The 20601-nt window shown below is 46.1% G+C and overlaps 1 protein-coding gene across 4 annotated transcripts; it reads left to right on the plus strand.

Annotated features, from left to right (window-relative positions):
- The first annotated feature begins 3658 nt into the window (after positions 1-3658).
- On the plus strand, positions 3659-20349 carry LOC130112825 (noelin-2-like). 4 transcript variants are annotated; one of them, XM_056280324.1, is made up of 8 exons: positions 3659-3802; positions 8151-8306; positions 10533-10682; positions 14704-14923; positions 15563-15669; positions 19350-19526; positions 19669-19842; positions 19949-20349. In XM_056280324.1, exons 1-8 carry the CDS (start codon positions 3659-3661, stop codon positions 20267-20269), a joined length of 1449 nt encoding a protein of 482 aa, XP_056136299.1. In that variant the 3' UTR covers positions 20270-20349. The 4 variants fall into 4 exon arrangements, with proteins under 4 accessions (XP_056136299.1, XP_056136298.1, XP_056136301.1 ...); XM_056280323.1 differs by having other exon boundaries at positions 8151-8300; positions 10527-10682; XM_056280326.1 differs by having other exon boundaries at positions 3659-3800; positions 8164-8300; positions 10527-10682.
- The last annotated feature ends 252 nt before the right edge of the window (positions 20350-20601 follow it).

The raw sequence follows: 20601 nt of genomic DNA on the forward strand, positions 1-20601 counted from the left end.
CATGCCTCCTCATTATGAATTCTCTTCACTCCCTGTCAACGAGGCTACAGACACACTCTGTTCCTCACTAGCCTCCTCGCTTAACAATCTCTGCCCTCTAGCATCCAAACCTGCTCGTAATGCCCACCCCCCAGTCCATGGCTAACTGATGTCATCAGAGAGCAAAGGGTGGGGCTCAGAGCAGCAGAGAGAAAATGGCATAAAACCAGAGTCCACTGACCTCAGTGACTATTGGTGTCTCCTAGCATCATTCTCCTCCAGCTTAAAAACAGCTAAGACCACTTACTATCAGAACAAGATCTGTGGCGCCACTGATGCACAAAAATTTATTTATTTTACTTTTAACTCTCCTCAATTCACCTCCTCCTCCAATCTCCACTCTGCTCACTTCAGACATGTTCACTTCATATTTTACTGATAAGGTTTCTGCCATCAGTAACCAGTTCTCTGAGCCTGCCCAACTCTGTCTGCCACTGCCTCACTCACAGTGCCTCACTCACCTCATTCTCCCCCCTGACCAAGTAGGAAGCCTCCAAGCTCCTGCTGGACTCTCATCCCACTACCTGTCCGCTGGACCCAGTACCATCCAACCTCCTACAGACCATTTCCCCCACACTTAACCCCTGCAGTCATACACATCATCAACTCGCTTACAATGGATGTGTTCCCCATTGCATTTAAGCAAGCTCGGGTCACCCTGCTGCTCAAAAAATCCTACACTCAACCCAGCCCAGTTTGAAAACTACAGACCAGTTTCACTCCTACCCTTTCTATCAAAATGCTTGAGTGCATGGTCTTTAACCAAGTCTCTGAATTCCTTTCTGAGAACAATCTGTACGATCTGAATCAGTCTGGCTTTAAGCAGGGTCACTCTACCGAGACTGCACTCCTGTCGGTAATGGAACCATTACATTTGGTTAGAGATGCTGGTCAGTCCTCCACTTTATTGTTGCTAGATCTGTCAGCTGCCTTTGACACGGTTAACCACCAAATCCTTCTCTCCACACTCACTGAGCTTGGTATCTCAGGATCTGCTCTCCACTGGTTCATGTCCTACCTCTCAGGGAGATCTTTTAGAGTATCTTGGAGGGAAGAAGTGTCCAAACTGCATGGCTTATCACAGGGGTGCCTCAAGAGTCACTGCTTGGTCCCCTTCACTTCTCAATATACACAACCTTACTTGGTTTCTCATACCATTACTATGCTGACGATACCCAGCTCTCCCTATCATTCCTGCAAGATGACTTCACAGTCTCGGCACGGATATTGTCATGCCTTGCTGAGATCTCTGCATGGATGAAAGAACGCCACCTTCAGTTTAACCTATCTAAGACTGAGCTCCTTGTCATCCCAGCCAGTCCATCCTTACAACAACAGATCAATATCCAGCTCAGATCAACCCAACTCATGCCCACCAAGTCTGCCTTAAACCCGGGTGTCATGATTGATGACCAACTAACCTTTGAGGTTCACATGGCCTCGATTGCTCGGTCATACTGATTTGCCCTGTATGACATCAGGAAAATTAGACCCTACCTGTCTGAGCATGCAGCACAACTCCTGGTATAGGCTCTTGTAATATCATGCATTGACTACTGCAACTCCTTACTGGCAGGTCTCCCTGCATACACTTTCAAACCTCTGGAAATGATCCAGAATGCAGTGGCATATCTGGTCTTCAGCCAACCCAAAACAGCACATGTCACTCCACTGTTCATATTCCTCCACTGGTTCCCAGTTGCTTCCCGTATCAAATTCAAAACCTTAATGCCCACTTACAAAACAGCAACTAAAACGGCTCCCGACTACCTGAACTCCCTCATTCAGGTCTACACTCAGTCCCGCTCACTACACTCTGCCAATGAAAGGCACCTGGCAATTCCACCACAACAGGGCCCCTAAGTCACTAGCTAGACTCTTATCTACTGTAGTTCCCCGGTGGTGGAATGAGTTATCAAACTCCATTCGATCCGCTGAGTCCCTCTCCATCTTTAAGAAGAAGCTAAAGGCTCAGTTCTTTCACAAACACCTCCACACCTGATGGTATTAATTTTAAAAAAATCGTTTCTCTGCACCCTATGCATTGCCTTTGTACACTGCCTGCTGACACCTATTATATGTCCTATTGGACTTGAACCTATTTTTTTGGCACTTAGTTGCGTTGTTGCCTCCTGACTAGATCCTTGCTTGTGTTGTATTAACTCTCAGATGAATGTCGCGTTGGATGGAAGCGTCTGTTAAATGAAATTGTAACATTGTAACATCTCTCTTTGTGGTCCCTCATGTCTTCCTCTGATGTTTATAGCGTTGCACAATGTCTATATACATGAACTTGGTCTAATCATGTGACACAGAACCTCTGCTTTTTGTTTTAACACAAATAATGCAGTATGCTGCTGCTCCTTTCTTAAATAGGCAATAGATATGAGTCTTGGTATGTTGATGTGAGCTTTGGTATGTTGATGCGTTGATGGAAAGGAAGCGTCACAGAAACTGAGCGCAGTGGGTATTTCTGGCCACATGGTGGAGGTATTACATCAGTTGCAATTCACATGAACACACACACACACACACACACAAATAAAGCACATGCAAAAACATTAAATGAAGTCAAAGGTTAATCCTGAGTGATGTATTGTTTTTTTTTAGATGAGATATAGCTACAGGGTACAGAAAACTAATAAGGGGGGGGGGCGGCAAAGGAGAGAAGTGCGGTGTGTAATAGGGAAGAGACACAGAATAATCAGAAAAGAAGTTTCAGTGAATCAAGGAGAAGTGAGGAATTAGGACAGACTTATTTTACTGCTTTATTTGTTTGCTGGCCCCTTTATCTGCCACTGCATTATGATAGGCTGTGTTTGGATTTTCAATTAAGCAAATTTTGCACGTTGTGTATAAATGCATGCGTGGGTGCACTATCATGAATGACTGCATTATAAAGAAGGAAAAGACAAGTGAGAGAGAATAAATATGTGAATAAGAAAATTGGTCAGCGAGCTCTGTTTGAGAGACAGACAGAGAGAGAGAGAGAGAGAGAGAGAGAGAGAGAGAGAGAGAGAGAGAGAGAGAGAGAGAGAGAGAGAGAGAGAGAGAGAGAGAGAGAGAGAGAGAGAGAGAGAGAGAGCGAGAGCTCTGAGAAGGGTGAAGGGAGGGATAGAGAGCGAGCAGACAAACAAGAGAGCTGCACTGGCTCAGTCATAGCGTCTTACTGCTAAACAGAGGAAGGAGCACATGGCTCACAGCTCAGCTGGACCTCCTCTCATGCAGCCTCCCGTGGTGTGGAGACAGCAACTCAGACATCCTTAGCTGTGGGCGGTTGGTTTGGAGTTCATGTGTCTTTACACACACAGCCATCTGGCGTGACTGTGTATCAGTACCTGTTCTCTCTGCTGTGGGATAGAAGTGGACCCCTGCCAGAGGATCTACCCAGTCTGTGATTTAATCATTGTGTGGAGTGGATTTCAGGGCACCATCAGGACCGAGAAAAAAACAACACAAGAGACAAAATTCAATTTGGATTCCTCAGCACTTCAGTGTGGGACTATAAACACGTAATGTTTCAATGGGTTGGCCTGCCGTTTCAACTATGACTGTCTTCAGCTGTTGAGCCAGTGAGCGTATCCGTCTGTGTGTGGTGGCTGAATGTGTGTGCATCGGGATGAGTGTCCCTATGCTGAAAATCGGTGCGGTGCTCAGCACCATGGCTATGGTGACTAACTGGATGTCTCAGACTTTGCCCTCGCTCGTTGGACTGAATGGAACCATCATATCTCCAGACGGCACACATGAGAGGATTGTCAGTGTATGTATATATACACACACACACACACACACACACACACGCACAAATGTTGGAAGAGATCTTTCACAGATATCCATCCATTTTGAAAAGCTGATGTCAAAGTTCATCATTGTGTGTTTTTGTAATCCGGAAGATGGAGAATATAAAACACTTATCACTTTGCCAGCAGTTATTTACTGTCCTCTTAAAAGCACTATCTGTTTATATCTGTTCATTTTTATATAACAGCATTAAATGAGGGCAGGTGTCAGGTTTGTTTTTTTTCAAAAGACTGATTTTCCCTATGTATGAATACGTGAACATGTGTTAATATGTTAACAGCCACAAGCTCAATGTATGACTGAAAAAGCTTGATTATAGTTGGGAAAAAAAACCCCAGTGTAAATGAACTGCATTTATAAAGCACTTTTCTAGTCTAACGACCACTCAAAGCACTTCACAGTGTACGCCTCACATCCACCCATTCACACACACATTCACACACTGATGGCGGAGGCTGCCGTGCAAGGCACCAACCTGCTCATCAGAAGCAGTTAGGGGTTCAGTGTCTCGCTAAAGGACGCTTCCAACATGCTCTCCGGAGGAGCCGGGAATCAAACCAGCGACCTTTCGATGACTAGACGACCTGCACTACCTCCCAAGCCACGCCGCCCCTCCTAAATGTATATAGTTTGGACCTGGAAGGAGAATATGCAGCAGTAGCAGAAACAGAATTGGATGCAGTCTGATCCTGTCTGGTACCCGTAGTCCAGGTGCACCTGGATTTCATCTGTTCGTTCAGGCACAGACACACAGGCAAGGTGATGAATCAAGCAGCGGCGGAAAAAAAAACCAAAAAGATGAATTTATTTTCAGAATTACACCAGATTAAAAAAAATATATATATAAGGAGTTATTGTGTGAACAAGTAAACCAGCAGTTTTTACTCGAACATGTACCCCGCTTTACACACACACACACACACACACACACACCCTCGCAGGGATAATGAGATTGCTCTATATTAGACATAGAGTAGTGATATTTCTCCTGGGGAAGGCTGACTCACCCATGGGACAGCCAACCATTTGTTGCCCTGGCAACATCCCTGCAACCCCAGACCTGCACATGCTGGACCAATGCACTTACACTGTTCTTATAAGTGTGTGTGTGTGTGTGTGTGTGTGTGTGTGTGTGTGTGTGTGTGTGTGTGTGTGTGTGTGTGTGCGTGTGTGTGTGTGTGTGTGCGTGCTGCCACTTAATGCGTAGGCGTTTACTTTTGTGAGACTGTAGGCACTTGCTGAACTTGCAAAATACACAGCAACTAGGTGGTGCTCCTTGAGCCAAAAAGCTAAATCACATAAAGCGCAGCAAAACACACACACACACACACACACACACACACACACACACACACACACACACACACACACACACACACACACACACACACACAGTAATTGGTGGCGAACAGATGGAGAAGGTATGAGAAATGCAGGGTCTCTAATCAAGTTAGAGAACGAGAACAAGAGATAGAGACTCAATATAACAGACTCACTGAAGCGTAACGGCATTATGTTGCACTAATTAGTGCGTTGGTGGATGAAAACTGAATGGAAATAACTGCTATTAGTTATGTGAGTATAGTCACACTTTTTGTTATTGTTTGTTTGTGTGTGTGTGGGGGGGGGGTAAGCATCGGGCTCTATCGTTTCCTGCGTTGCCTTTTTGTTTATTTTAGCTTCAGTTTGTCCAATGGTTTTTTTTTTGTTGTCACTTGTTGAAGTGATACCGCAGAAGTTATTCAAATAACATCACCCATTTACAGTGGGCACGGTTTCATTCCACGGCCGTTAGCACCGTCGTCTGTTTTTTATAGCGAGTGTAACCCGCATAAGCAGCCCAAGAAAATCATTACCATTTCCTTCGGAGGCAGGATGAGTCCTCGGGGCTTAATATAGTTGTTTGGCACAGGCTCTGCTCTAATGCGTTCACAGTGAGCAGTATGCATCAGTGATGTTTATCTGAATGAACTATTTACCTTTCATCATCCTATCCATTCTCCACTCCCACATACAGCATCCTAGCACCCCCCATCCCCACCCCCCACCACAATGGACCTCAAGGTTACAATACCTCCGTTTGACTGATTTATATGTCTTTACCCCCGTCTCCTAATACATTTCTTCCCCTCTCTCTCTCTCTCTCTCTCTCTCTCTCTCTCTCTCTCTCTCTCTCTCTCTCTCTCTCTCTCTCTGACTTCCTCTCTGTTTCCTGCCCCACAGTCATTATACTCCGTGTCAGAATTTGTAGGGCGACTAATCTTCCAGCGCCCCTCAGCCAGCACACTGCGACACACTGGGGCGCTTTGGCAGGGAGCTCAGGGGCGCTTCTAGACTGTGTTCAAATGTAGAAAAAAAAATAGGTCAGGCAAAAAAGAAAAACCCAAAATTCTGGATCATTTATGAAAAAGTTTGCATTTATTTATTTTTTGGGGGGAGGGGGTTCTGTCTGAGTTTGATGCAGAATAAGTAAAGCTAACGGTTAAAAGGATATTGACGAAACTTGGGGGAAATTTTCCAGTTCCAGAGAAATGCTGTGCTTACCTTTAAGGGGTATATGAATTTCATTTCTAACTTTCCCTATCAGCTAAGAAAACTTCCCCCACCTGTTTCATTCAAGGCAAGCATAGCGCCGGGCAAAAAAGACCCAAATATTTTATGCTGGTGTATGGCTTACATGCAAAGCGTACAATACTGTGTGTGAAATGATAGCATTAAGCATTAAGCATTAAGTGAACCTGAGTACAAATCAGCCATAGAGCCTCTCCATCAGTTTATGCGAAGTGGAATATCTGTCTGCATGGTATAAATCATCTGTCCACAGATTTCCTTCTGGTTCGCGGGACCTTGTCTCTTCCCATCGTTACCTCTTATTGTGCAAAAGTACACAGCACAATTACACCCTAACTATGAGATCTGATAGTTGTGATAAAATGCTGAATAAGAGACGTTTTGAAAAACGAGCGAGCCTGCTGACTGTGTATCTGGTGGGCTTAAGCCTGACTCTGCAGTGCCACTGGTTTGAAACCAGCATTAGGACCCATCCTCTCTTTTCACATTGTGTTTCCTGTCTACCGTTACAAATCTTGGGGGGTGAGGGTGGGGGGGGCAGGTCAATCTCTTAAGCCAACTAATGCAGTTTTGATAGTAACTTTGAAATTTGAGATGCTGCACATTATTTTTGTCAGTGTGCAGGTATACTGCAAATAAAAAAGACTGGTTTATCGAACACAATATTTGCTTAATATCTCATCTCATCTCATCATCAGCCGCTTCTCCGGGGTGGGGTCACGGTGGCAGAAAGCTGAGTAGGGCACTCTAGATGTCCCTCTCCCCAGCAACACCCTCCAGCTCCTCCTGGGAGATCGATCCCAAGGCATTCCCAGGCCAGACTGGACATGTAGTCCCTCCAGTGAGTTCCGGGTCTACCCCGGGGTCTCTTCCCAGTTGGACATGCCCAGAAAACCTCCAAAGGAAGGCGCCCAGGAGGCATCCTGATCAGATGCCCGAACCACCTCAACTAGCTCCTTTCGACGCGAAGGAGCAGCAACTCTACTCCGAGCTCCCTCCAGAAGGCCGAGCTCCTCACTCCTAAGAAACACAATGAAAGTACACCAGCAGAGCTACAGCACCTCGCCCGGAAAAGGGAAACCGGGGCCCCCTCCTGGAGCCAGACCTGGGAAGGGAGTGTCTGGTGGCCAGGCCTTGGCCCATGGGGCCCGTTCAGGCCCAGCCCGAAAAAACAACATAGAGCCACCACCCCGTGGACCCACCACACACAGGGATTAGCATTGGGGTAGGGTGCCATGCAGGTCGGGCGGCAGGCAAAGGCAAGGACCAACTTCCGGCATCGCAGATTGGTCGTCGGGACATGGAATGTCACCTCTCTGGCAGGGAAGGAGCCTGAGCTGGTGCAGAGGTGGAACGGTACCAACTAGATATAATTGAGCTAACCTCCACACATAGCATGTGCTCTGGTACCAAAGTCCTGGAGAGGGGCTGGACTCATTGCTTAATATAGCACAACAAAACGTCTTAGAAAGTCAACATGCACAAATCCTGTGTGGAGTAATACCCAAAAATGTCTCACCAAGAAGTGTATTGAAATTGAAGATCTGATCGGACCCTTTCCAAATCCAAGTAAGGGGAGAGGCTACACATGAGTCACTCTACCTGTAAATGTGTAAGAATATCGGGATATCAAATATCTAAATCATTTCTAACAAATATGCTCATACATTCTGATCCTCAGCAAAAACACTTCAGTTGCATGTATGGTATCTTAACAGAGCCTTTTTGCCATGCAGGGTTTATATCCAGGCTCCGAGGACGGCTGGCAGGTGTACAGCACAGCTTCTGATCCAGACGGCAGGTGTGTGTGTACAGTGGTTGCCCCTGCCCAAAACCTCTGCAAACGAGATCCTCGCAGCCGGCAATTACGCCTGCTGACTGAACAGGTTTGTGTGTGTGTGTGTGTGTGTGTGTGTGTGTGTGTGTGTGTGTGTGTGTGTGTGTGTGTGTGTGTGTATGTGTGTATGGAGGTGATGGAGATCCTATGTGTCAGTGTGTTATCTTGCATGTATTTGTATTTGCATGTGTGACTGCACGAGGGCTTAAACATCCTGTTAAGATACCTGTATGTGTTTTGTAGGTGTATGTATGTGGGTAGGCGGTATACCTGTGTATGTAGGTTTTTGATTTGTGTGTGTGTGTGTCTGTGTTTATATATGTTTGTGTGTGTGTGTGTGTACGCGCATTCATGCATGTTTCAGTGGCCAGCATTGCAATGCAGCACAGAGAAAGGCAGTGTACTGGAATGAAATATTCACTGGACAGTCTCTTTTGTTTTGACACTTATAAACACACACACACACACACACACACACACACACACACACACACACACACACAAACACACACACACACACACACACACACACAAATCACAAAGCCACAGGCATGAACCCACCCATATATTTCAGACTTGACTGACAGACAAAGGCCTGATACATCAGCTGCTGAGGGCTCTGCAGACTCCTCGTCATACACTTTACCCCAAGTTTGCTCAGTTCACAGGGCAGATGGAGTGATGGGTAGAAACACTTTGTGTGCCTATGTTTGTAAGGAGGAAAGACAGGCAGGGTCAGAGACAGAGACATATAGAATGTGTGTGTGTGTATGTGTGTGTGTGCACGCGGGCATATGTGTACGTTGGAGAGTGTGTATACGTAACGCTTATGCGATGTGCATCTCGTTAACACAGTTATACGGATGTGCATTTTGCGAGAGAGAATTACGAGCAGAAATAACAAGTGATTTATAGCAGAAGTTGTTGAATTATTGAAACCCATCAGCCCAGCCAGCCAACGGTTGCCAGTGTACGTATGTTTCCTCACCCCAGCCCACTACCAAGCACCCTCATGCTGCTACAAAGTGCAGTAAAAATACACATAAATGAAAATAGCATTTTATTCAGCGTGAACACAATGACTCTGTTCTCGGTGGCCTGTTTGCAATAGCGTCTGGAGATGCTCGTGAAAAGAGGGATTATCAGAAATAACTTGCCCTCTTTTCTCTCACTCACTCATCTCTGCCTCTCCGTGTTGAGACTTCTGTCTGTATTTATGAATCTTAATTAGCCCACCATGTCCCTGGAAGTGATGCCCTGATCCTTGTGTGTGTGTGTGTGTGTGTGTGTGTGTGTGTGTGTGTGTGTGTGTGTGTGTGTGTGTGTGTGTGATAGAGAGCAAGAAAGTGTGCGCATGCGTGCGTGGCGTGTAAGGGAGAGAGAGACCAAGAAAGAGAGCGGATGCGTGCGTGCTTGTGCATGTGTGGCGCGCGCGCGCGCGCGTGTATGTGAGAGAGCGAGCAAGAAAGTGTGTGCGTGTGTGTGTGAGTGTGCATGCCTGTTGTGCTGTGATTTGCCTCATCAGCATATGTTACAGTAGGAGATGGAGGAGCACACCGAGCCTCAGCCAATGTTTATTTTCCTTTTTTCTTTTTTTAGCATAATGACTTATCAGGTTGCTTATCGCTCACGGATATCTAGGTCCTTTTTTATAACGCAAGTCTGATCAGCGTTTAATTTTGATATGAAAGGAGATTTAGATTGCGTGGCGGTAATTTGACAGAAGTGAGGGAGCAGAAGCGTGGGCAGCGGCCTCGAACCTCGCGGAGTGACGCTAACGCCTCTGAACAGATGCCTGAGTCGCACGAGAGTCTGCCCGAGTCTCACGGGTAAATCGGGTCATTCTGAAGTGAAAGAGCACAAAGTTCCGTCACTCGCGGAGGAAACATCTTCCCAAATGTTCAACATGCGGCCAGATCCGCCCGCGGCCGTGTCGATAGACACACAACAGGTGCGCACAAACAAACAACAGGTGTTGGCAATCAGACGGACGAAACAAACGATGAGTGATTTTTGGCAATGAGGCGCACTCATTGGTTACGATTGCCAATAATGTGTGGAGAATGAAAATTGTGTGGAATCGAAATGAAAGGAGAGAGAGAAACCCCACAGAAATGTACCTTTTAGAGAGGTTTCGTGAACTGTGTGACTTTGACGTGTGTGTTTGTTTTCAAACCGGCACTATTTTATTCCATAAATGCAAGGTACAGTACATACTGACATGTCCGCGGCCGGTGTTTTAGCCAGCGTTGCCTTGCATGATCCTGCACACCAGGTCCAGAACGTGAGCCAGTCCATGGAGGTGGTGTACCTGCGGACGTCCAGAGATCTGCAGTATGTCAGGGACTCGGAGCCGCTGCTGAGGGGAGTGGACGGACGCATACACTCTTACGCTGCCAACCCGCGCGCTCTGACCGCTAAAGGCCTGCAGGTACGCATGCAGACACACACGCAGACACACACCGTGATGCTGGCTTTAGGCACAACACAACCTTTGGTGTGAAAACATCGATTTCACGCATGCCAATTTTAAGTTTTTTGGCCTGGCCCCAGACACGCGAGGAGCCTTCATACTGGGTGGAGAAATTGGCTCGAAGCTGTCGATGTGGGGGCCGGTTCTGTCCCCCTGTGGAAGAGCCGGACCGTGCTGTGGAAACGTTAAGCTGAACTGCTGCCACGCCACTCTCTTTTTTCTTCGATCCCCCCTCCCCTTTTTTTTCACTTCCCAATTGTAGCTGGTCAATTATCCCACTCTTCCAAGCCGTCCCGGTCGCTGCTCCACCCCCTCTGCCGATCCGGGGAGGGCTGCAGACTACCACATGCCTCTTCCAAAACATGTGGAGTCGCCAGCCGCTTCTTTTCACCTGACAGTGAGGAGTTTCGCCAGGGGGACGTAGCGCGTGGGAGGATCATGCTACCCCCCCCCCCCCCCGAACAGGCACCCCGATCGAGGGGCTAGTGCAGCGACCAAGACACATACTCGCATCCGGCTTCCCACCCTGTGTCTGTAGGGACGCCCGACCAAGCCGGAGGTAACACGGGGATTCGAACCGGTGGTGCCCGTGTTGGTAGGAAACGGAATAGACTGTGACGCCACGCGGACGTCCATACGAAACCACTTTTCAGAAAATTCTGTCATTTAAAATAAATTGGGAATGATTTGCAGTAAACAATGGAAATGTAAAGGACCACTTATTGCAATGATACAATCTTTTACCCTTGACCTTGCCACGGACATGGCGGGAATTGTGAATGGGCCTGACGCCACAAGACCTGCATTACATTTTGTTGCTTACCGGATTGTCGATGTGAGGGGCCCATGAAAGACACAGAGAGAAACACAAAATAGCTATGCATCCATAACCACACACACACACACATCCTGGCCAATCCTCTTCTTTCCCCTGAAAAGAGAAAACATGTCTGCCTTCCCATAAATCCTCACTGCCTCTCATCTTTTCCCCAGCATCTTCATAACAACATTATGGGGCTTTTGGGACTGCTTTTATGCGGTTAGTGTGTGTGTGTGTGTGTGTGTGTGTGTGTGTGTGTGTGTGTGTGTGTGTGTGTGTGTGTGTGTGTGTTTTCTCCTTGGGGGTTCTCATAGTCATAAGCTCCCCCCCCCCGCTTCTGCCGTAAGAGGCAGAAGTGGTGAATATTTATGTGATGTGGAACCAGGCTTATCAATAACTAAACAGTATCTTATTATCTTATTCCCCGGGGAGGGGGGGGATGCAGGTTTAGGTGGGGGTTGTCTGTCATTCAGACAGACAGAGGCCTTGAGAGGGAAAGGAAAAGAAAGACATGAAGAAGTGAAGAAATGGCAAGATGTCCAATTGCATTTTGTCGTCGTTTTTGCGGTGAGAGCGAGGGATGAACAAAATAATGGGAGAGGAGACGTGAAGGGTATCGAACGATATATAAAGGGATGAAACAAGGGTTAGAGATTAGAGACAGATGAAGGAGAAGAGATAGTAGGAGAGGGATTAGCCACGCAAACTACTTGACTGACCGCCGGGGTGGGGGTGGGTGTGTGTGTGTGTGTGTGTGTGTGTTTATCTGAGGGAATGGGAACATTTTTCATTACTGTTTTATCTTTGCATCTTTCCTTTTCTACCCTTTGACTTTTCGAGTATGACCACATTTTTTAATGTTCACCTCCTCTATCCGGTCCACTCCACAACTTGTAACCTCTCCTTTTGTTCTTTTCATGTTTTCCTCCCTGCTTCCATTCTCCTTATTGCCGCTCCTTTCTCATCTCCTCTTGGCTTTAATTAGTCAGATTTTACTTTGGCCTTTCCCTCCACTCTTTAGTACACCAATCACTCCTGCACTATAAATACCTTCTGCCATCCTTTAGAATTGAACAGTGCTAATCTCCCCCAGTTACCTAATGTAGTTTCGTCTTCCACACGAATTCATTTCTCAATAATTTTCCACCAAGGTTTTATTTTAACCCTCTCTCTGAAAGCCCCAACAAATGCCAGTGCTGGCTGATGTGCGTCAGGAGGGACATAAACTCCCCACACCAGTGACGTCTAGCCTCGAGTCAAGATGGTGTCTAGCCTCAAGTCGAGGTGCCGTCTAGTTTTTTGAGTTGAGGTGGCATTTAGCCTCAAGTCGAGGTGACGTCTAGCCTCAAGTCAAGGTGATGTCTAGCCTTGAGTTGAGGTGGCATCTAACCTCGAGGCGAGGTGGTGTCTGGGCACAAGTAGACGTGGCATCTAGCCTCGAGGCGAGGTGATGTCTAGGCACAAGTCGAGGTGGTGTCTGGGCACAAGTCGAGGTGGCGTCTAGCCTCGAGTCAAGGTGGCGTCTAGCCTCGAGTCAAGGTGATGTCTAGCCTTGAGTTGAGGTGGCATCTAGTCTTGTGTCAAGGGGGCATCTAGCATTGAGTCAAGGGGGCATCTAGCCTCGAGTCGAGTTGGCGTCTAGCCTCGAGTCGAGGTGACATCTAGCCTTGAGTCAAGGTGGCGTCTAATCAAGGTCTAATCTCGAGTTGAGGTGGCATCTAGGCTCGAGTCGAGGGAACATCTAGCCTCAAGTCGAGCTGAAGACGTCTAGCCTCGAGTTGCGGTGTCATCTAGCCACAAGTCGAGGTGGCGTCTAGCATCTTGATGAGCAGCAAATTCAGAAGCTGTCAATACTCCTACAGACTTGTATTTTCTACCGAAAAGGGGGTTTGCTGGTTTTGCAGAGCAGTGCTTTATTTTTTTAAGTCTTGTTTATTGGATTTTTCAAGGACAGGTAGTATAAAACTTATAACGGCAAAACTCTGTGTTAAACGTAGAGGCAAGTAATATCAAGTTAAAAAACAGCACAGGGATCGAAAAATATATACAAAAGCAGCAGACAAAAAAGTAAAAGTAAAATAGTTTACATTTTTTTTAAATACCAAATACTTTCCAGGAAATAAGAGAAAAAAAAACGAAAAGACAAAACAAAAACTAGCACTGGAAACAAAAGTGATCCCAAAGATATGTGAATGTAATACACCATGAATAGGACCTGACATCATGTCAAGCACTTGACGTCGATAAGCCAGCTTGCCTCTGCTGGGTTGTCAACCATTTGTCGAAAAGTAGTTTCCAGATTTTCAGGAAGACATTGTCCCTATTGGCAAGTTTATATTGAAGGCCTTCTGTATGAATCCCATTTCCAAGTTCCCTCAGCCATTGGTGGAAAGCAGGGTTAGACTCAGATTTCCACTGTGGTAAAATGAGGCGTTTCGCTAGCAGAGTGAGATGGCCTGAGCAATGTGACTATCTACGACAGAGTTCACAGGTGACCCAAATATGGCGAGAAAAGGGTCTGGTGTTATTGTTTTACTATAAGCCTTTGATATATTCAGGGATGGGCAACATGATCCAGAAAGGGCTGGTGTGGGTGTAGATCTTTGTTCCAACCAAACATTTACACACCTGAGTCTACAAATCAAGGTCCTTAGCAAAAGACTATTGGTTGACTAATAGAATCAGGTGTGTAACTGCTTGGTTGGAACGAAGACCTGCACCCACACCATCCATCCCTTTCTGGATGATGTTGCCCTCCCCCGAATATAGTCAAATATAAGAGACCAGAAGGAGTGGAGCTTGGGGCATAGCCAAAGCTGATGGACAAGTGTACCTGTACCCTGTTTGCACTTATCACACAGGGAGGAGACATTAGGATATATAGCATGGAGCCTTGATTTTTTTTTTTTGTACAGAGCAATGCTTTATAAAGGGCCTTATATTTGGCAGATGTCAGCTGGCACTTCCTATTCGTGCTGCAGACGGCACTTGTCGCAAGTCATTTGACTCAGCGCTCTGCTCCTGTGCCAGTGTGTGTTCAGCTTAACTGCCTCTCCTCTTGCTAGCTTTGCATTATATGGCTCTTTTCTTTTCTTTTCTCTCTGTCTTTTCCTTTTCTCTCTGCCTCTGCCTCCTCGGATGGGCCCCCCACCCCAACAGGAATTAAAGGGACAGATGACTCAGCTGCGCCCCCTTCTTTCAGTGGTGGAACAGTACAAGGCAGACCTGCAGACCTTGGCCACCTTGCGTTCGGAGCTCCTCAACCTGTCAATCATTCTGACAGCCATTCAGGAGGAGATAGGAGCATATGACTATGAGGAGCTACAGCAGAGGGTTCTGCTGCTGCAGACCAGACTACACACGTGTATGAACAAATTAGGTGGGTGTGAGGTTTAGAAGTACCAGCATTACTTTATACAGCCCATTAAATAGCAAATTTCATTAAATAGACTTCCACTTCAAAGTCACATTTCCACTAAATTTGAATGCACAGTTACGCAGTAGGGGGTTGGTTACCATATCTTTTCCTTGTCGGCTAGATTTTTGTTGCTTTCCATTTGAAAACTTTGCACTTTTTACAATGTATGAACAAATACATAAATACAGTAGGTTATTATTACTATTATCATTGTCGATAATGATTCTCTCTATGAATCTCTATCCTTGCCTGGCTAAACCTTCCTTTTGCATCCTTCAATTTTGCAATTGATAGTTCAAAAGATGCAGTTCCATTCATGGGTTTAAGCCGCGCTGTAAATCCCAGCATATTAGTTTTATTTATCTATTTATTTATTTCAGAAAATGCGTCTTGCCACAGTGATGCATCCTACTAGAATTAATCCGAACTCTGATCTAGTGATCCCTAGTGGCAATAATGACCGCAATGTCCACAAGAAGAAATACCTGTGGGGATTCAGGTGGAGACAATCTTTGAGTTTCTTCAAGATCTCTCCCCTGACATCGCTGCCCAACGCCTTCATGACAGTTGTGACACAGTGTTTTTACCACTTGTTAACAGGTTGTGGTCGTCTGACTGGGGTGAGCAGCCCAATCACTGTGAGAGCCTCCGGCTCCCGCTTTGGCTCCTGGATGACCGACGCCATGATTCCTAGTTCTGACAACAGGGTAGGTGTACATTATAGTGTGTGTGTGTGTGTGTGTGTAAACAGCAAAAAAATGTATGACATTTGGACAGGAGCAGAGAGTGTCGGAAGTACTTCATTTAAAAACAAAAAAGCGCTCCACTCTTCTCAGTTTATTTTTTCTGTCTGTCTCTTACTTCCCTCTTGCCTCTTTTATGCTGGCCCTGTGCTGTCTCCACATACCCCCCATCCCCCTTTTGGGAGTGCCTATTAAGCCAGTTGTCAAGGCGACTGTCTCTCAGTTGCCAGGTGTGATTTATATCGCTGTGGTGACCCTTGGCTGTTCTCTATTAGGATGTCTCCTTAGTGACGAGGGAACTATATGCAGCGGCAGTATGATGCTTATTGCTTCCTTTTAACAAGTCACAAGTGTGACTGGTTTTACTGTAACTGGGTTATGGGTTGGCGGTGTTTCATTGGTAGCTGTCAGAGCATCCATGGTCCCCCCCTCTCTCTCTTTCTCTTTCTGATCTCAGCATTTTGGTCCCTTCCCCACATTGCCTGTTTTTTTTTTTTACACTTTTTCTTTATCTGTGTCTTGCTCTGTTCTCTTTACAGTGGACACAAGGCTTTAGGTCCCATCTCACTTGTCTGTATCTTTGTTTTCTTTCATATACCAGCTGTATGTCCATACATAATGTCTCTCTCTCTTTCTGAAGTGGTCCCTACAGATTCCCAGCGTCACCAGGCATGCGGCTCTGACTTAGCGCTGTTCAACTACAGATATATAGTACTAAAACCGTACACATAGCTTTATACACACACACACACACACACACACACACACACACACACACACACACACACACACACACACACACACACACACACACACACACACCATGATAGAACTCTGACACGCTTGAACACACCAAGGTCAACAAAGATCTGCTACACTATCACCACACGTCTTAGTAGAGAATGCAGTTTCTTACCTCATGGCTTCATCTTTGCCTCATGTATAGCCATCTTCCTTGTCTTGCTGGACGTAAAGTCCTTTATAGTAAGTCCATCTGTTTAGCCAGGTCACACTCAATGGCCAGTATCATTGCTTATCATTGCTCATATTTAGGATGAACATGATTACTGCTGGCCTCCATTGGCCCCTCTTATGGGTGGCCCTGCACACACACACACACACACACACACACACACACACACGCATGCATGCACGCACACACACACACTGAGTCATGCTCGTGTCATATTTCCTTTGGTATCAATGGGTACAGTGTCGGCATGGGGCCCCAGTTTAGCCTGTGTGAGGTCTTCATTTTATCATCAGTGAGTGTGTTTATGTTAACACACATGTACACGCACACACTGTATTTTACCATTCTAGCACGCACACAAAGTCACCTGTATCCACTGATTAATCAAGGGATGGGATGAGAGGATGAAAGAAAGACAGGAAAGAAAGGGGAAATAGAAAACACAGATTAGTGAAGGAGCAAGAGAGAGAGAGAGAGAGGGAGAGAGCATGCCGATCAAAAGGACAACAAACAGGGCAGACCTGAAGGACAGGATAAAAGGAGCAAGAGAGGTGACAATAATGAAGACAGCAGAAGTCTGCAGGAGCAGGCAAAGCCAGCAGACGGGACAAAAAAAAAAGGCCATGTGAGTTTGTAAAGGGAGTTTGGGTGAAGGTCAGTGTGGAGGAGGGGAGAGAGAAATGAAAGACAGCAACCTTAGATGAAATTTGGCATGGAAGAAGTATGCCTGCTTGCACACCCAAAGCTAAGGTGCAAGTATGAGATAACGAAACGGTAAAAGTCTTTTGCATGCACCACATTACATAATCACTTGGGTGCTTGCTTGTATGAAAGCAAGACGTGCATACAAGGGCAGGCAGACTGGCTGCAAAAAAAAAAGAAAAGTAAAGCATATGCTTTGGATCACAGTTTATCGGGATACCGTGATTGAACTTGATAAAGCTTGGGATCAGGGTGAAGTAGAGAGAATTTAGGAATAAGCCTGGGAGAAGGAGAGCACTCAGGGGCAGTATTAAAACAAATCCAAATCAAATCAGCTCAACTCAAAAGTTAAATTGTCAAATGTGTTGTTAACAGGACAGCACAATGGCAGCTGTTGCTGGTAATGAAAGGGCTTTGATGTAACAAGGTTGGGAGAAGAGAAAAAGGTGCCAGGGTAGTGAGTTTTGAGTATTTTACCGTAATAATTAAGTAGTTCTTTGTGTGTGTGTGTGTGTGTGTGTGTAAAACAGTGCTAGAGAGACAGAGCAAGAGAGAAACAATGCAATCAGTTCCTGTCTTTATCATCTATAAACTGAGCTGATTGAGGCTTGTAGTAAGCCTACATAATCACCAGTTATTAGCTACCTTTGTACTTAAAGCAACTATTATCCTATGTGAAAAACATTGCTGCCAAAACAACTGTGTTCAACCCCCTGCAGATCCCTTCCAACATATCATATAATTTGTCCTATAACTACTAGCTGCTTGCAACTTTTAAACATAATATGCCCGTATAAACCTCAAGCCCACTTAACACATGTAGAGTAAGACCAAGTGTCCGTCGATGACATCTTTGGGGGAAATTTTGCTCTTGACTGCAGGTAAGCTCTTGGATAGTTTTATGTAAAGGCAGGTAGCGGATGCTCCGTAGTTGTTGCTACACCATAAGATCAGTTTCACGATGAAAGGAATATTCACACTGCGGGCCAAGATGTCAAATAAACAGGGGATTTTCTTCTATCAACACTATTTATTGCCCCGTTTCCATTTTTTTTTCCGTTTCTCCTTGTTGCTTTGACTAATTAGATCTAGCTTCTCTGGCCCCGCCCCCTCTCCATTCCTCTTGGTTGGGGGGACTAAACGTGATTGGTGAGGCTGTGAGTTGAATGCTGAAATTGTCTCAACTTTGGAAAGAGGGGGAGCGCTCTTAAAAGCTCAAATTGTGACCTTTTCATAGTACACGATACAAAAAAAGAGCTTTTTTTTTTTTACAGAGCTCTACTGGACACACAGCCCACATGTAATGAATACAAATTCAGAAAATACTTGCACACTCGGACTCAATAACAGCAGAGCTTTGTATTCATGACACTGTGTCCTTATTTATACATTTCTTATTCCCTCTATCTGTCCTCTCTTCGCAGTCCTCTGTTTGCAGTGGGGATAAAAGCATCACCTTCTTCCTTTCCTTTCATGCATTCGACATCTTATCCATGTTCATGTTACTGAGCCATAGTCTGTCTTCCTCTCATCTTCCCCCCCTACGGATTACTTTCTCTGCCCACTGATCTATCCCATGATACCCGTTTGTTTCTTAGACAATCCCCTTTCCCACTCCTCCGTCTCTTTTCTCTCCGTGCCCTTCCCTTATTACTCTGACTTTCCAGATTTACTTTTTATAGAGCAGGTGTTCCTCGCTCACTGCTCATCATAATCTCCCTGTCTCTCCGTGCCAGAGGTCCTCCCTGACTTGTCATCACTATGTCAAGAGCTCAAAAGGAGCTTTCTCTTTGCTTCGCCGTTAGCTATAGGGCCGACTGTCTGTTGAAATACTAAAATACGGATTACTTCATCAAATGTCAGAGATAACCACCCCCCCTCCTCCTCCGTTCCCTTGTGTTCCCTGTCCGTCCTTCCCCCTCTGTATCGATATTTCCCCCTCCTACCCCACTCCATCTATCCCCACTAGGTGTGGTCTATGGATGGCTACTATAAAGGCAGACGTGTATTGGAGTACAGGACCATGGGAGATTTCACCAAAGGGCAGAACTTTGTACAACATGTTTTGCCCCATCCATGGGCTGGGACTGGTCACGTGGTCTACAATGGTTCACTGTACTACAACAAGCACCAGACCAACATCCTGGTATGGTATTGGCTACAGAGGAATTTACAGTGGGCCACGACACCCTGGCATTCAGCTGATAATCTCACACACACACACACACACACACACACACACACACATCCCTTCTCTCTCGGTGTTTTTGTTTGATTTACCCTGCCAGGTACAATACCATTTCCGTTCTCGCAGTGTGTTGCTCCAGCGCAGCCTGAACGGAGCCGGCTACAACAACACCTTCCCATACAGCTGGGGAGGGTTCTCGGACATTGACCTGATGGCTGATGAGTTAGGCCTCTGGGCTGTCCATACCTCCATACCAAATGCTGGCAATATACTGGTACTGTCTGCATGGGGCAGGAAAATGACTTGGCAAGCATGCATATTTACAGTAGGTGTGTGCGTATCTTTGTGTGTGATCACCTGCCCTCTCTTCCTTTCATTAGGTGAGTCGTCTGGATTCTCGTTCGCTGGAGGTTCTCCAGAGCTGGGACACGGGGTTTCCCAAGCGCAGTGCAGGGGAGGCGTTCATGATCTGCGGCACCCTCTACGTCACCAATTCTCACTTGGCTGGGGCCAAGGTCCACTTCGCCTACCACACCAATTCGTCCACATACGAGTACACCGACATCCCCTTTCACAACCAGTACTCCCATATCAGCATGATGGATTACAACCCAAGGGAGCGAGCTCTGTACACTTGGAACAATGGACACCAGGTCCTCTATAATGTCACACTGTTTCACGTTATCAGAAGCGATGGATAGATTGGAAGGATGAGCACAGAGTAAAGAGAGTGATAGAGAGATAGCGACAGTGGATACATCCTGGTAATAAATGGACATACATACACACACAAAGAAATATGCAATGGCCATTGGTGTCAATAGAAGAGTACAATCTTGATCTCCTGTGCACTTCAGAACTGTGTTAGCTTGCTACGGAGACGTAATGCATGGTAATCTAACACGTCTAAAGGTCACAGACGAGACAGCTCATCCTGATGGAGATGGAGGGGGAACCGCCACATCTATTTCATGGTGGCGGCGGGAGGGTGGGTGTTAAGGTAGGAGGTAGACATCTTAAGCTCATTCACATT

The sequence above is a fragment of the Lampris incognitus genome, chromosome 5, assembly GCF_029633865.1.
Source record: "Lampris incognitus isolate fLamInc1 chromosome 5, fLamInc1.hap2, whole genome shotgun sequence".
NCBI classification, from domain to species: Eukaryota; Metazoa; Chordata; class Actinopteri; order Lampriformes; family Lampridae; genus Lampris; species Lampris incognitus.